Source organism: Chanodichthys erythropterus, chromosome 13, assembly GCF_024489055.1.
Source record: "Chanodichthys erythropterus isolate Z2021 chromosome 13, ASM2448905v1, whole genome shotgun sequence".
In the NCBI taxonomy this organism is placed as follows: Eukaryota; Metazoa; Chordata; class Actinopteri; order Cypriniformes; family Xenocyprididae; genus Chanodichthys; species Chanodichthys erythropterus.
This window is the reverse complement of record NC_090233.1, coordinates 46,374,864-46,392,105: the sequence shown is the minus strand read 5'-3', so window position 1 is coordinate 46,392,105 and position 17,242 is coordinate 46,374,864. Positions and strand designations below refer to the sequence as shown.

General features: G+C 36.6%; 1 protein-coding gene across 2 annotated transcripts in view; it reads right to left on the bottom strand.

Annotated features, from left to right (window-relative positions):
* Positions 1–575: 575 nt before the first annotated feature.
* The window catches only part of slf1 (SMC5-SMC6 complex localization factor 1), a 40,900-nt gene continuing 24,233 nt past the window's right edge, over positions 576–17,242 (bottom strand). For both annotated transcript variants that reach the window (XM_067406865.1, XM_067406866.1), the window contains exon 19: positions 576–1,565. In XM_067406865.1, the coding sequence (XP_067262966.1) occupies positions 1,060–1,565 (506 nt within the window). In that variant the 3' untranslated portion in view covers positions 576–1,059. The remainder of the gene's footprint in view (positions 1,566–17,242) is intronic.

The window sequence follows — 17,242 nt, the reverse complement described above, 5'->3', positions numbered from 1 at the left end:
TAGATTTCTTGCTTTTGTACTGGAATCAGTTGTTTGGAGGGGATTGATTATTAACCCCACATGGCACACATATGCGTTCCCTCCATCATCCTGGATCAGAGAACTGTGAGATGTCATCTTGTAGGCTGGGCTTCAACTAAAGTTAGGTTTGTCCATTTAGAACAGAGGCGATAAGGTGTATTGCCCGAGTTGTCTAACGGACTAAGATATATATATATATGCTAAAGTGAAAAGTTATTTATCATGATCTCCTCATATGAATTTCTATAAGTTCTATAAGAATTTCTAAGTTTTAAGTAAGTAAATAAGTTGGAAACAACAAAAAACAACCAAGTATCTAGCATTCATGTGAACTTCGAATCTATTTTAAAAGCATCAAAGGATGCATCTTATGAAATGAATTGACAATGTCTAAAGTGTGTTGAGCTGCAATCCAGACATTAAAATATTAGTATTGCCAGTTCTGATTTAACATTTGGTCACCACATAATTCTTGTATGTCCATTTTGTGCTATTTTATAGTTTTAAAGACTAAAATGTGGAGTATAGTTCTAATAAAGAGTGTGTAGGTAAGGTATGGCCGCACTTTTGAGTGGTTGTAAAAAAAAAAAAAAAAAAAATCTTTAAAAATTAAGTTTCAAATTGTTTATTTTCTTATTTTCTTGTGTGTGTGTGTGTATGTATAATATATTATATATATATATATTTATTTATTTTTTTAAACGTTTATTTTACAGTTGAAATATATAAGAATTAAAAGAAGAATAACAGTTAGATAACATTCACAATTAGTGTTTTATAAAAATATTTTGTACAAAAATTAAATACTCCCCAGTTTTGATTAACCAAACAAAAACAAAATGCACAATGTTACATATAATAATTATTATTTAGAAATCTTATTGTAATCACATGCTGTAGAGTTCTCAATTAAAAGTAATTTTTGTACTTAATTCTCAAAAACTTACTTTATAGCACAAACATCAAGAAATAAAAGTCAGAGCTTTACCACAGATCTACAGATGCATGCCCAATCCTTGTTTCTCTATATGGAATCTTTTAGAACGAGTCAAATTCAGATTGTCCAGAGATCAGTGCCGCCCCCTCCGCCTGCAGATCTTCAAGCAGCTGCACAAACAGACTGGTTTGATCCCCAAGACAGTGTCTCAGTGCGGGGCTCACCTGTGACACATACTGCTCCAAACTCAACACAGTCCTCAGGTCCTCAGCCAGGCTCACCGCACAGGGATCTCCCCAGGTGGAGGCTAGCGTGCCTGGACGGAGACGAATCAGGGTGCGGCATACAGTGGGGCTAAGGTCCAGAGGGGTAAGGGGGGTTTTGTAGGTAGGTACGTGTCGCTCTTGGAGATAAGTGAGGAACAGGCAGCTGAGCACCCATGAGCAGGACTCTATGAAGGGAACATCCTGCACCTGCAAGCAAGGGGTGTCCAAAGCTTTGTCACCTTCTTCCGCACAGCGAAGGAGCTCCTCGCGCAGGGCCTCAAAAGAAACCAGGTCCAGAGGGGTCTGACCTTCATTGTCACACAACCGTAGAAGAGGAGAGCCTGGAATGAACAAGAAACGAATACTTACTGAACAGGTTTGCAAAAGCATTGAGCATTTGACATGATCTGATGTAGTTAAGATCTAGGCTTCTTATTATTTACAGTGCTAAAAAGAGCTTAAACCAGCTGAGGATGGCTTGCTGGTCTGGTTTGGTGGTTTTAGGGGGATTTTGGACACTTGTCAGCTGGGAGACCAGCTGGCTGACTAGCTAAACACCATCTTAGGAGCCTATAGCTAGACCATGTTAAGTCATTTAAGACAAGAAACATCTTAAGCTGGTTTAATCTGTTGTTTTTCAGCAGGGTTGGGCTAGTTGAGGTCATTACACTTTGGAAAATGCATGCTGTTTAGGTGAGTGACGTCACAAAACATTTAGAAATGGGTGAAGTGAACAGCAAACTGAGTCATCATTATTGTTCAATGTGAAAATCCAATCTGCTGAATTGTTTTAGTTTATTAAACACAGTCAAGCCATCCATTTTTTTTTTTTTTTTTTTAAATCAAATAAAGTTAGACAAATAAACAACAGCTCTGTGAGGAGAAGGAAGAGATATATTCCAGGAACCTTTAGTTCGATAGGGAAACTTGGCTAATGTTGAGCCATAGGCAAACTTATGCTAACACTCAATTAACAGGCTGAAAACTCAGAGTGATACTCAAAGTGAAACTTAGAAATTATGTAATTAAGGCAGGAAAGATCTTCAGTGGTTTAAATTCAAAAGTTTGGCATATTAGAGTTAGTTATATTTCCTATCTTTAATGTTAACACATCTGAAGAGATTAGCATGAACATGCTCTTACTAAAGATGCACTGAGATGCTACATTGATGCTGTCTGATTGAACAATGGTACTGATTGATTAATATAGTTGGTTTCGTACATGGTACTCAACGGGATTTCAAAGAATACCATGGTACATGTCCAAGAAAAACATGGTATCCATGATACTTTTCAGTGTTTTACTCTTAGTGTGGCCTCAATCATTGACCAGTAGGGCTGGGTATTGACAATTTTGGGTATTTGACAAAATTTTCTAGAGGAAAAAAATCTCTCAACTAATGCTGTAAACTACACATGGGAGTCCGTACTACTATAATAATATTGAAGGTTAAATTAACTTACTGTATTTATATACAAACACTTAAATGACACTCTATCTTTTTATTATAAATAAAGTTTAGAATTACATAATCATATTTCTACTCCAATTGTTTTGTTTTTTTTTTAAATATAAGCATTTAAATTGCGGCTGTCAAACATGCATTAAATATTGAAGAACATTAAAAATTATAATGACTATGTAACAGTGCATATATTTATGAGAATGTTGCTTTCTAGAGTACACTTTTCTAGCTGACTAATGAGTTTATGTTCACTGAATATGTTTTTCTGAGGTAAATGTGACGTTACCTGACATTGTTTGCAAGCTGTTTTATTGACGTTTTTACGAGGTTGAAACACTGATTGAGCGATTACACGAGACATGATATGGATTTCGGTAAGTTGTACTGTATATTTTAACATAACTTCAGATGTTTAGTTTTGTTTATTTCGCGCTGTAACTGGCATTAAAGCAGAGAAGAGGATGTTCAAATGCGCTCTGTGCTGCCACTTCGCTTTAGCGCCTCAGTTAAAGAGATCTGTCACGTCACATTAAACAGTGCCAAAACGGTATTTATTCTTTGAATCTCATAAGATGTACGTCATTTGAAATCTGAGACTTTGCTTCATATCAAAAGTAACAAAGCACAAAGATTATTGTGATTTATTGGATGGGAGGTGCTACATCTGCTCATTCATCAACTGAAAACAGACTAGACTTATCGATTCTTGGGATTTAAGAATCGCTATCGGTTCGTAAAAATGAGAATCGATTAAAAATCGGTATTTTTTACCCAGCCCTATTAACCATTATTGTTTAAATGAAGTTTTTGCAAAGGGGTATAAAAATACATCAAGAAAAAGGTCAAATGAACAGAAACGGATCCATAATGTATTATACAAATCAATATACAAACATTCAACACACCCATTTCCTTCAACTTCAGTTCTTCGCAATAATTAATTTTTCAGAATAATACATCGATTTTCACAACGGAGCTTGTAGATGCCTATATATGTACTGGTTAAATGATTTTCTCTCCCTTCTGTGACCGTAATCATCACAGCACAGCACATAGAAACACTTTCACCTAGATATTATCACATAGAGACTGTGTCTGTACCTCGAACTAGTAAATACAAAAAACTTCCGAAACCTTTTAAGGGTAAAAATTTAATTGATGTTCAAAAAATGAAAATCACAGATAAATCAGATAAACAAATGATAAAGCTTGGGTTACTGAATATTAGATCTATTTCTTCAAAAGCACTTATTGTAAATGAAATTATCACAGACAATAAACTAGACTTGCTGTGTTTGACAGAAACCTGGCTAAAACCAGACGATTACATTACTTTAAATGAATCTAGTCCTCAAGGTTATGATTATCGACACAATCCTCGACAGAAAGGCAAAGGGGGAGGTGTTGCTGTAATTTATAGTAATATATTCAGAATCATTCAAAAGAATTTCAAATATAATTCCTTTGAAGTGATGGTGCTTTATGTAACATTATGTAAGTTGACATTTGTGCTGGCTACTGTATACAGGCCAGCAGGGCACCATACTGACTTTATCAAAGAATTTGCTGAGTTTCTATCAGAGTTAGTACTGGCTGCGGATAAAGTCCTTGTTGTTGGTGATTTTAATATCCATGTAGATAATAATAAAGACGCATTTGGATTGGCATTTGCAGATATTTTAAACTCTATTGGAGTTAGACAACACGTGTCAGGACCCACTCATTGTCGTAATCATACCCTAGATCTAATACTGTCGCATGGAATAGATATTGATGCTGTTGAAATTCTACAGCAGAGCGATGATATATCAGATCATTATTTAGTCTCGTGTATAATACAATTAGCCAAGGCTACAAAACCACCACCCAGCCATAAATATTGTAGAACAATCACGTCTGCCACTAAAGATTGCTTTATAAATAATCTCCCCGAGCAGTTTCATCGCCTTAGTATACCTGACAACTTAGAAGAACTCGATGCTGCAACAGAAACTATTGGCTCTCTCTTTTCCAGCACATTAGATGCGGTCGCTCCTTTACGTCTAAAGAAGATTAAGGAAACTAATCCAACGCCGTGGTATGATGAGCACACTCGGGCTCTAAAACGAGCTGTTAGAAAAGCTGAACGTAGTTGGAAGAAAACAAAACTAGAAGTTTTTCGCCTTTCGTGGAAAGAAAAAATGATTGAGTACAGAACAGCCATAAGAAATGCTAGATCTACTTATTTTTCAAATCTCTTAATAGAAAACAAACATAATCCTAGGTATTTATTTGACACAGTGGCTAAATTAACTAGAAACAGAGATTCAACTGCTGACGTTTCCATAGAGCACAGCAGTAATGACTTTATGAACTTCTTTACTTGCAAGATTGATAATATTAGAGAGAAAATTATAAACATGCAACCGTCTACAGTTTCTCTTCAGACAGTGCACTGTAGTGTCCCTGAGGTAAAACTAGAATCATTCGCCGCTATAGGAGAGGAAGAATTATCTAAACTTATCAAATCATCAAAATCAACGACATGTATGTTAGACCCAATTCCGACTAAACTACTGAAAGAAATGCTTCCAGAGGTCGTAGGTCCACTTCTTGATATAATTAATTCATCTTTAACACTAGGACACGTGCCAAAAACCTCAACTAGATCCGAGAGATTTAGTAAATTACAGGCCAATCTCGAATCTACCTTTTCTGTCAAAGATACTAGAAAAGGCAGTTTCAACACAACTGTGTTCCTTTTTAGAAAGAAATGGAATCTGTGAGGATTTCCAGTCAGGATTTAGACCATACCATAGTACTGAGACTGCTCTCGTTAGAGTTACAAACGATCTACTCCTATCATCCGATCGTGGCTGTATTTCTCTATTAGTGTTATTAGATCTCAGTGCTGCTTTTGACACTATCGATCATAACATTCTTTTAAAAAGACTTGAAAACTATATTGGCATTAGTGGAATTGCTTTGGCATGGTTCAAATCATACTTATCTGACCGTTATCAGTCTGTGGTAGTTAATCGCCCTGACGAAACCTACAAATTCACAAAACTAACAGAATGCATAGCTGACATTAAAAACTGGATGACAAGAAATTTCTTATTATTAAATTCAGAAAAAACTGATTTCCTAATCTTTGGACCAAAAACTTCCTCACGAAAAAACCTTGAATACTCTCTAACACTTGACGGGTGCTCCATTAAACCTTCGTCCTCCGTTAGGAACCTGGGTGTGCTCTTTGATACCAATCTTTCATTTGAAAGTCATGTTTCTAGTATCTGTAAAACCGCCTTCTTCCATCTAAAAAATATATCTAAATTACGACATATGCTCTCAATGACAAATGCGGAACAGTTGGTTCATGCATTCATGACCTCAAGACTAGATTATTGTAACGCTCTACTGGGTGGTTGTTCTGCTCGGCTTTTAAACAAACTACAGTTGGTCCAAAATGCGGCAGCTAGAGTTCTTACTGGAACCAGAAAGTATGACCATATTAGCCCAGTTCTGTCAACATTACATTGGCTCCCTATTAAACATCGTATAGATTTTAAAATCTTGCTACTTACTTATAAAGCTCTAAATGGTTTAGCTCCCCAGTACCTAAGTGAGCTCTTAATGCATTATAGTCCTTCACGTTTATTGCGATCTCAGAATTTAGGCCAGTTGATAATACCCAGAATATCAAAATCAACTGAAGGCGGCAAATCCTTTTCCTATTTAGCACCTAAACTCTGGAACAATCTTCCTAGCATTGTTCGGGAAGCAGACACACTCTGTCAGTTTAAAGCTAGACTAAAAACACATCTCTTTGCTCTTGCATACACATAACACATTATCAATACATTAACATTTTTCAAATCCGTTAAAGGATTGTTATGCTGCAATAATTAGGTCGGCCGGAACCGAGAACATTTCCTATAACACTAGATATACATGTACATCAGAATAAGAATGGCATCTACGCTAATATCTGTCTCTCTGCTTATCCTGAGGTTTGCCGGGTGCTGGATCCAGGCCGTATCCAGATCAGATGGAGAACCTGCGTCTGGACCTGACTACAACGTAGCCCAGGAGACAATGGGCCTAAAGATCCAATTCTGGCTGCATCTAAAATTCAGATTTTTAATCCCCGTATCCGCTTACATATATTTATATATAATCGATTTTTAATCTCTATAATAAAAATGTACAATTCAGATGTTGATCTCCATATACATTTACATATATATATATATATCTTCCAAGGGGTTTTTTCCCTCCTAGGACTTTTTTCCCAGTGCTAGCACGTTGGGTTTTTCTCCTAGGGGTTTTTTTCCACCCCTGGAAGTCAGCCGACATTGGCTTAATGTAGCACCATCTTGTATATGTTACATATAACCACGCTTGTTTGTACAGTTTTAACCACTTCCCTTTTTTTCTGTGCTTCTAATATGTAAAGCTGCTTTGAAACAATTACCAATTGTAAAAGCGCTATATAAATAAATTTGACTTGACTTGACACAGTTAAAGTGGCTTTAATGTGGCTGAAGGTAAAACCGATACACTCTCAATCTTGGCTTAGCAAATGCCAGCCATGTCAAGTGGACTCTGTTTACATTTAGATCTCCCTATTTCTATGGCAAATTGCTCTTGAAGATACTTGACTCTTAAACCCCTGCTATTGTGGCAGCAGTTCTGCTAAAGCTCAGACAACTCCACACCTCTCTAGACAGCTTTGCCGTGCTTTTCCCCTTGGTGTTGACAAAGTCACACTATCAATACAGGATTATTGTGTGCACAAATGCAAGAAACAAGGGGGAAAAAAAATGCTGCTTTATATCACAGAATTAATGAAGATGAGGGCACAGAAAAAAAAAAAAAAACAATCTCCTTAGACTTGTTTCAATTAAACCATCATGATACCTTCATTTTATTAAGGAAATCTGTTTATACTGACAGATAACTCTTGGTATACTTTGGTTTAAAGTCAAGGATCAGAGCGATTGCTGAGGTCAAGGAGCTGAAGAAGCGAGCAAGTCCATGAGACAGAATCGAGGAAAAAGAACACATTTCTTCATAACAGGTCATCACTGGTCAACACCCCCTCCACAGATGAGACCTTGCCCAGAGCTTAGGCAGAATTTCACTGGTTTAAGGGCAGTGTGCAACTCTGAATCCTTGACAGATGCATTCAACATGTACTTCAACATGTAAGTTTTAGGCTTTAGGGAAAACAGTGTTATTTGACAGGAAGAAAACACCTTTTTCCTTTCAGTGCTTACTGTAAGACTTTCAAATACATTGACAATTCAATAAAACTGCAAATGCCTTTTCTTTGTTGAAAGGAGAGGCCTTGGATTGCCTCCAGCTTCCCCCTGCTTGATGTTCCACAACTTTGATAAAAATTGGACAGAGAGAAGGACATGTTTTATGCACACTTAAATAGTACCCGAGCTCTGAAAAGGTGCGTTTTTTTCCCCTGTAAGGGGAACGGGAATGCTTGTGTCCTTCATGACACACTAGACTTTTAAACATCTCTTTTTATTCATACCAAAACAGGCACACACACTAAGTCACGCTCAAGTGTTTCATCTCGCACTTTAATTACGATGACACCACATCATAAGCAAATGATGAAAACAGTACATCTGTATTCAAATAAAAACATAAATAAAGCATATTAGATATTATGGGAGTGTTTAACTAACTAGTTTACTGCAATTTTACTATTAAACCATGTTCTTTACTAGCCCAGAATACAATATATATATATATACACACACAATACACTTTAAATAAATAAACTTTGTCATTTAAGCACACACAATCCTCCATGTATCATCGCTGTTGGGTTTGTGAGAGAATCTTTCTCTTTTAAAATACACACTTAACACAGCCCGTCCACCATCAATCAGGTAGCACACTTTGTTAACGGCAGTCCCACTCCAGAGCTGTCAAATACCTGACAGGCCGAAACCTGGAATGTGACAAAGGCTGAGACGGGGCCCTGCTTTCCCGCCCGCCCGCCCGCACAAATGTGCGGCTCGCCGGCGACTGCTGATGAATGCAAGCTATGGGCAGATCTCCTTCCCCCCAGGCGGCACGATCAGCCGCAACCCTTTCTTCACAATGGCCCATGAAACACACATCTGTCAGCGCTTAGCCATGCAGATGCACCCGCAGCCGCTGGAGTGGTCAGCCGGGAGTTTTGATATGATACTGGCGCATTTGTCACACCGAACGATTGAAGTGAGTCCAGGTATTGGCGTGATGTGTCAGATACTCTGCTTAGCAGATACATAAAAACACCTGGGGGTATTAAATGCCAGAGATGGTAATTATGCCCCCTGCACAGACGACAACAATTCGGAGGGATTCAGCCCTCGCTGATATTTGCACCTCTGCCACAGATGAGCTACAGCTAACGTGCATGAAAACCACACATCAGTCAGGAGCAAAGCAAGCCGCCCCTTAGCCTTTAGAGGGCAGACGAAGACTAGGAATAGAGAGGTGGAGGAGGGGAGGCAAAACCATTCCATCCATTCTGTATCCACACATATTTAATCTAGACAACACAAGCCCTTAGTCTATGAAACCATGACACAATTCTTTGTCATGCTGTGAACACGCAGACACACACTGACCCAACGGAAGTCTGTGTGTGTGAAATCACATTATACTGACTAACAGAGATTGACCAAGACAAAAGGCCAGGCAGGCTCAGATTAGGACAGATTACTGTGCATGGGGGGCACAACAGGAGCTTTTTGTAACCTGATTCCCTGGCATCGCACTCGAGCAACACGGGCCCCTCCCTGCTTCACATTACCAACACAACGCAGACAACCCTCGATGCCACCATGCCAGACTGATAAAGATAGGTGCTATTCATCCTACCTAGTTTATCAGAACAGCACAGTGTTGGTTATGGCACACAGATGGAGCTGTATAAAGATCTGAGTCTGTTTCAACAGTTTAGTCTCAGCCTCACACAGCATGCTGGACCACTGTCAGATACATATTGCACATAAAAATGGCAAGAGCTCGATGAAATCACCAGATCTGATTAACTTCTGGGGGTCAAGGTGCATCGGTTCGCTTATAAACAAATCTGGGTTGTGCAATGAGAACTAATTAATACTGTAATTTGAATTTAAAACAAAAATATATATTTGTATTTTAATACATAATGTTATTATATATTTTATATATAATGACATTTTATATTTAAATATTAAAATGGTATTAGTATTAATATTAGTATGAAAAATACTCAACACTCTCAGAAAAGGTACAAAAGCTGTCACTGAGGGTACATCTTTGTAACTCATTTACTCCTAAAGTGTGCATATTAGCACCTAAAGTGTACATGGTACCCAAATGGTACATCTTAGTACCTTTTGAAAGGTTACCTTCCCAGTGATCCCCCTTTTTTAAACAATTTGTTTGTATTTCTTTAGGATGGACTGAATATCGGATTTCAACTTATTTCCACATTTTTTTCCTGTGTTTTACAGATGTTCGGTTTACAGTACATAAAGTCTTTCAATGGCAGTCTTTTATTGTGGTATGTATGTAAAAAACAGCAAACTATAAATGGATACATTACATGTCAATCAAATGGGCTCTTCCTGTCTAAGTGAGCAATTCTTAGCCAGAATGAGATGCAAAGTGCATGATAACAGCCAACAGTCAAAGGTCTGGCTAAATGAGACTAAATACAAACTTCAGAAAGTACTAAAAAAGCTATAAATGAGAAGCTTGTTAATGTAGAAAAATATGTTCACATACTGATATTAAGGCTCCAAACGTTTTAGAAACAAAGCAACATCTTTGGAGCTATTTGTATGTAGATGTCCCTTTTTTGTCTTGCATGTGTGCCCAATTGACCCTTCGCCAAGTGTTTGATTGACAAGCGATCTAACCAATCATAATGCCGAATCCGCCATTTTGTCCGACAAAGCAGTCAGGAGTTAGAAGATTAACCTCGGTGGACTTGAACTTGAAAAATGGTGTGTACTGACGTCTTTCCGGGCTTGAAACAACATTCCTTCTCATGTTCATTCATGTTTATTTGATGCTATAAATTAACTAGTAGGAAGAGATGATCGGTTCACGTGCTGCTTGAGCTGAGGCACTACAGAAATCTGTCACGACACATTAAAGAGCCACAAAACAGTTTTTATTGTTTAAATTTCTTAAAAAATGACATTTGTTTAATATCATAAGTAACCTGCTCTGCCTTGTCTGTTGATGTGTTGTCAGTGTCCTCTTTGCTCCGCAAAGTATTTTTCACTCTGTATGGCGTGTCAGCACCATGGCTTGTCGGACAAAGCAACAGTAACTTAAGGAGGGGGGGCGGGTCTTTGCGAAGGGTCAATTTGGTTTGGATGCGCACATTTTCCAAAAGCTTGATTTTGAGTTAAAGGGTTAGTTCACCCAAAAATGAAATTTCTGTCATCCCTCATGTTGTCCCAAACCCGTAAGATCTTTGTTCATCTTCGGAACACAAATTAAGATATTTTTGAGGAAATCCAAGGGTTTCCGAACCACACATAGGCAGCAACATCATTGCACATTTTGAGGTCCAGAAAGGTAGTAAAGACATCGTCAAAATAGTCAAAGTGACTACAGTGGTTCAACCTTAATGTTATGAAATGACAAGAATACTTTGTTGTGCGCAAAAACAAAACAAAAATAACGACTTTATTCAACAACTTGAACCCTTGTCATACTCTGACGTAGTGAACACAGTGCAGCTCTTCTGTGTTTACGTATGAATGCCGACATTGGCTGACGCTGTACACGTGAGCAGCATGACACATGCATGTGATGCTGATGCAGGAGCTGGCCAATAATGACTCAGAGTTTTGACATAGAACCCAGAACCACTGCACTGAACTGAGTTGACTACACCAACAGAATAGTAGACTGACATAGAAGAGAAGAAATTGTATGAATATGTGAAGAAATTGTATGAATGTATGTGAAATTGTTGAATAAAGTCATTATTTTGGTTTTGTTTTTGCGCAGAACAAGCATTCTCGTCGTTTCATTACATTAAGGTTGAACCACTGCAGCCACGTGGAATATTTTAACGATGTCTTTACTACCTTTCTGGACCTCAAAATGTGCAATGACGTTGCTGCCTATGTGTGGTTCAGAAACCCTCGGATTTCATCAAAAAAATCTTAATTTGTGTTCCGAAGATGAACAAAGGTCTTATGGGTTTGTAACGACATGAGGGTAATTAATGACAGAAATTAAATTTTTGGGTGAAATAACCTTTTAAGGGGTGCCCACACTACACTTTTTGACTTCCATTCATACACATACGAATGTGTCAGACTGAAAACACAAACTTGTGAGAAAAGTTTTGCATTTCGCTACGTTCCAAAGTTGAACTGTGAACTGCGAATTCACATCAGGTGAAGACATGTGACCAGTGGAAGATAAACCTCTTGGCTAAATTAAAAGAATGATATTTCAAAATATCCAGTCAGTATCTGAAATCGAAAACCCAGTCAGATGATATTTGATGTCTAATATGTGGTTGTGCACAGTGAGATTTTAAACCAATGAGATTACAACGATGCAAAAATAGAAACCAATGCAACTGACAAAATGTCCTGCTGCTTGTCACGATTGTGGCTATTGCCATTACTTTGCAAGTATTCTCATAAATATTTCAAAGACAGTAAAGTATCTGTGCTATTTGCAAAGAAAAAAGTGTGCTGCAAGTTTGGTGGAACTCAAACACACCAAATTCAGAGTCAAACATTCAGTATTGATCCTAACAGTGGCACAGCTGAAAGCCTGGTGAGCTCAGTGTGAGGAAGTGACTTAGTTAATTATGCATTTTAATAGGAGAAAAATTATGCAGAGGAAGCTCAAAGGCACTCACAATCAGAGGGAGAGAGAGAGAGAGAGAGAGAGACTGAAAGAAAGAAAAACAAGGATAGAGGGAGAGAAGTCTGAGAAGAGAAGCTGATTAATGTATTTGGTGTGACTAGCACAAACAAACAAACAAACAGAGCATGAGGAGTTGTGTAATGACTAAATCGAGAGCTTTGCCAGAGCTTTAATCTAACGTGGCTTCAATGCAAAATGCGAGGGGGAAATACTCCTATTAATGTACACAGAGAGGAAGAAAAGGAGAACAACTGCGTTTGAACTCAGCCTTATTAACAAAGACATTGAACCATCGTTTGTCATTACTGTGCTGGAGCGACGGCGCCGAGGAGCTCTAAGCCTTTAAGTGTTTTATACTCTAATACCACAACAAAAGAAATCATGGTTCTTTTGTTACTCTGAGTTACTGTCTATACTTTTGACGAAGGATAGGAAATACAGTTTAGAAATGATTGATGTATGGCAAAATTTTGGAGGCAACAATACTTCTGAGAGCTTTAGAAAGTCATGAGACAATGCTGGAAAAGTTCAATGACATGGATTACAGTTTCACTCATCAAGGCTGTTTGGATAAAACTGATCTATTTAGAGACAATATTAAAATGATATCCACCAATAATACCAATTATTATTAAACCAATAAATTATTATTAAACCAATAATTCACCCAGAAATGTAAACTCTGTCCTCATTTACCCGCCCTTATGTCATGCAAACCTTATTCTGAAGAACGCTTTGGTCCATATAATAAAACACCATATAGCCAATAGACCCAATAGACTTTTATTGTATGGACCAAAAACACGGTGACATTTCACAAAATATTTACTTTTGTGTTCCATAGAAAAATGTTAAGTCATGCAGGTTTATACAAAAAACATTTGTTTGGTATATATATATATATATATATATATATATATATATATATATATATATATATATATATATATATATATATATATATATATATATATATATATATATATATATATATATATATATATATATATATATATATATATATATATATATATATATATATATAAAATTGTCAAAGTAAATAAAGTTCAAAGGGAAACAATAATAGATAGGACTTCATTTCATCTCTCAGGATTTGTTGGGAATTTGTTGATCAGAGGCCATATTCACAAAACATCTTAAAGTAGCTCCTAACTTGCTGATTTAGGAGAAACTCTTAAAAATAATGGGTGTGTCAGTCCTAATTTTAGGACTCCTAAATTTTTGCTCCAAGAGTATTTCATAAAGCAATTTAACGCTAAAACTAGTGAAACGTTAAGAGTAGTCAAGAGGACTCCTAAATCACTAAAACCAAATTACAAACAATCCTAATCCACCTAAAGACACTGTACACCATGAGGCAATAGCGATAGTGCCTTATCTTTATAAATGCAATAAATATTTTGATTTCTAGATTTGAATCTATGATAAGATGCCAAAAATAAATCTTTAATAAATAAATAAGTAAAAATGTCCGATTACCTGTGGCAGTTGTTTTCATGAGTTCACGCTTACAAATGATCGAATAGAGTAAAAAAATATATAATAAGCTTATTTGGCGCACTGTCCAAGGCGATTGAGGATTCCAAGCTTGGAATTTAGCCCAAAGCCAGAGTTCTCCCCCATATCCCCAGCCGAGAGTAAGGGGTGGCGGAGGGATGCAGAAAACTGTTGAGGTAACTATAGGTGAGTCGGCTCTCGATACCTCCACTTGAGCTGATTAGATAGACCATTTGAATGTGCTCCTCCAAAACTTTGTTTCTAAAACATCATTTGTCACTTGAATTGTAAGACATGTAAGAGACTGACAATTAGCTGAACATATACTAGTTTAATAAGTGACACTTAGCCTACATTTTAAAACCTTTATTTTAGGGCTGGGCGATATATCGCATGTGATTGTCACGCGCATTTCGTCAGTAAATCCGATTCCTGATTACCGCTAAATCGCCATCACCTGCTTTCAAATGGAGAGACATTTAATAGACAGAGCCTTAGTTCACTGACAAGCTACTAGACTTGTGCCCATATTCGGTAATGCAATAAATCGCGATAATGAATATGCACGATATTGTAATTGTCTGCACTTCAGAATACCGTAAATAATAATTTATTACCAATTATTAATTTTTTATAAAGGCAATTAATAATACTTTACCCATCAATCGTATAAAATGCACAACACCGCTGTATTCTGCATCAAAAGGACACGCGCTCAGACGTAAACAATCCCAACGTGCATGTGGCACATGGCGGAACGAGTAAAGGAGACGAGCTGAATGAAAGTGCTCGTTCACTCTCTGACAGCAGAGGGCGCTGACGGAACAGCAGTGTGCAGCGGTTACCACGGAAACCGTGCAAACAAGGTAACTGCGCTAGTGAAGTTTTTAAAATGCTTCAAACAGCCATTCATTTTTTTGTAATCTCAGTGTTGTTCATCACAGCACCAAATAGTGAATACTTAAAAACGACTTAAAAGGATATTTATTTTCAAACCTAAACATTTTTATATTTTAATCTGGACTACAACATGCCCTAATGATTAGAAATGTTCTGATTATTTGTTATTGTTCAGTAAAACTTTGAAAACATACAGCTTCATTAGTTAACATGTTAATTCATTATCACTAAACTGACAATACAAATACTTATAACGTATTAATTAATATTAATTAATGTCAATTTCTTAGTTAATAACTTCTGTTTAATAACATTACTAAAATCCAAATAACTTATTTAATGGACCTGAGATAAAACTAACAATGATCAGTTGTGTTTCTAAACTGACATTAACAAAAAATAACACTTTCTGTAACAAATGTAGCTATTGCTCAATCTTAGTTAATGCACTAAATAGAGTAATGTGTTATCTATTGTTCTTTATAGCCCAATTCTTTTGCATTTTAATCTGTTTGAAAATTTCAGTCAGTTGTTTTTGTTTTATTACAAAAAGAGTTCTTAAACCTGTTAAACTATCACAAAAATGGTTTTGCAACTTGTTTTAATATTGTGATAATACCGTATACTGTGATAAAAGCTTCATCAATTAATCGCAACATGAAAATTTGATACCGTCACATGCCTACAAGCTACGCAATATTGCGTTCATTATCGAAGGCGATTCATCTGCGATAATGAACGCGATATTGCGTAGCTTGTCAGTGATCTATGGTTCTGTCTATTAAATGCCACTCCATTTGAAAGTAGGTGATGCGATTTAACGGTAATCAGGGAAACCGGCTTTACTGACGAAATGCGTGTGACAATCGCATGTTTATTTGAATATGGCAACATTTGTATTTTAAAACCATTAATTTAATATGGAATCATGATACCTCATTCTACAATTTTCTATAATATTTCTATGATTAAATCGCTGACAGAGACTCTTACCTTATCAGCCAATCACTGTGTGCATAGTTAGTAAGCGTGTTGACATCATCCACAGCAATGAGGTCAACCCTGCCCTTACTCTTAGCTTAAGACTTCTGTCTTTTCCTTAGTAAAAGTTTGTCTCCACAGCTTTGTGAATAGGTTTTAAAAAAAAAACTATTAGCTAAGAACTTTTACTGCTTTTTAGGAGAACATTTAGTGGTAAGATAAAATGTTTTGTGAATATGGCCCCAGGACAATTGGGTGGCATATTATTCTCCACATACAAGTGACTCTGGCAATACAGTACTGCAAAAAAAAAAAAAAAAAAAAAAAAAAAAAAAATTGCAAGAAATTTTTTTTTTTTTTTTTTTTTTGCTGGAAACACTGGAAACATTTCTGAATCATGTATTATATGACCAGGGACAGGGACAGGAAACACTTTAACTTCACTGAGCTTCAAATGTCTTAGATCATACTGAAAATCTAATTTAAACCAGTAAATAGTTTTAGGATTTTTAACAATGCTTAAAAATAAATAAAAAAATAATAAAAATAAATAAAAATAGGGATGCCCCAGACTAAAGATTTATCTAGTCGACTGGTAGTCGACATTTAAGCCATTAGTCGACTAATCGCACATTTATATTATTTAATTACTTAAATATACACTGAGTAGAATACTAAACCATAATGAGTGTTTAATTTATGTATACTTAATATAGTCTATTCTGCGTTCAAGTGCAGTACTGCACGAATAAAGCTTGCCGCAAAAGGACCAGCAAAAGTAGCCTAATTATTATGAATGTGTTGGGTATAGTGAACGCACCTACAGAAAGAAATGCACCTTTCATATGGATTACATAAGCAGAGAGTATTTCTTTTCATTTTTAATTGGTTAGTTTAAAAGTAGACATTTCAAGCTTTCTTTTTTTTCCTGTCTGTGAGGCAAGTTTTGAATGATGTATTACTCTTATCTATATAACCAAAAAATGAGTATTTTGAGTTGTTTCACTGCAAGTGATTGCGCCGGCGCCTCGATGTCATGCAGTAAATGCAGAATTGGATTTCCTGCCCGACATACAAGGTATCGCCAACTGTCCCTCACGAACTGTGTGACGTCGCCACAAGGTTTTTTTTTTGCAACTAACAGACTAATACGATTTTGGTTGACTAAGCCACTTCTAGTCGACAAACGTTTAGTGGACTATTAGGGGGCAGCCCTAATTAAAACTAAATAGTCATTAAAGCAAAAGGGGGAAACCAAATAC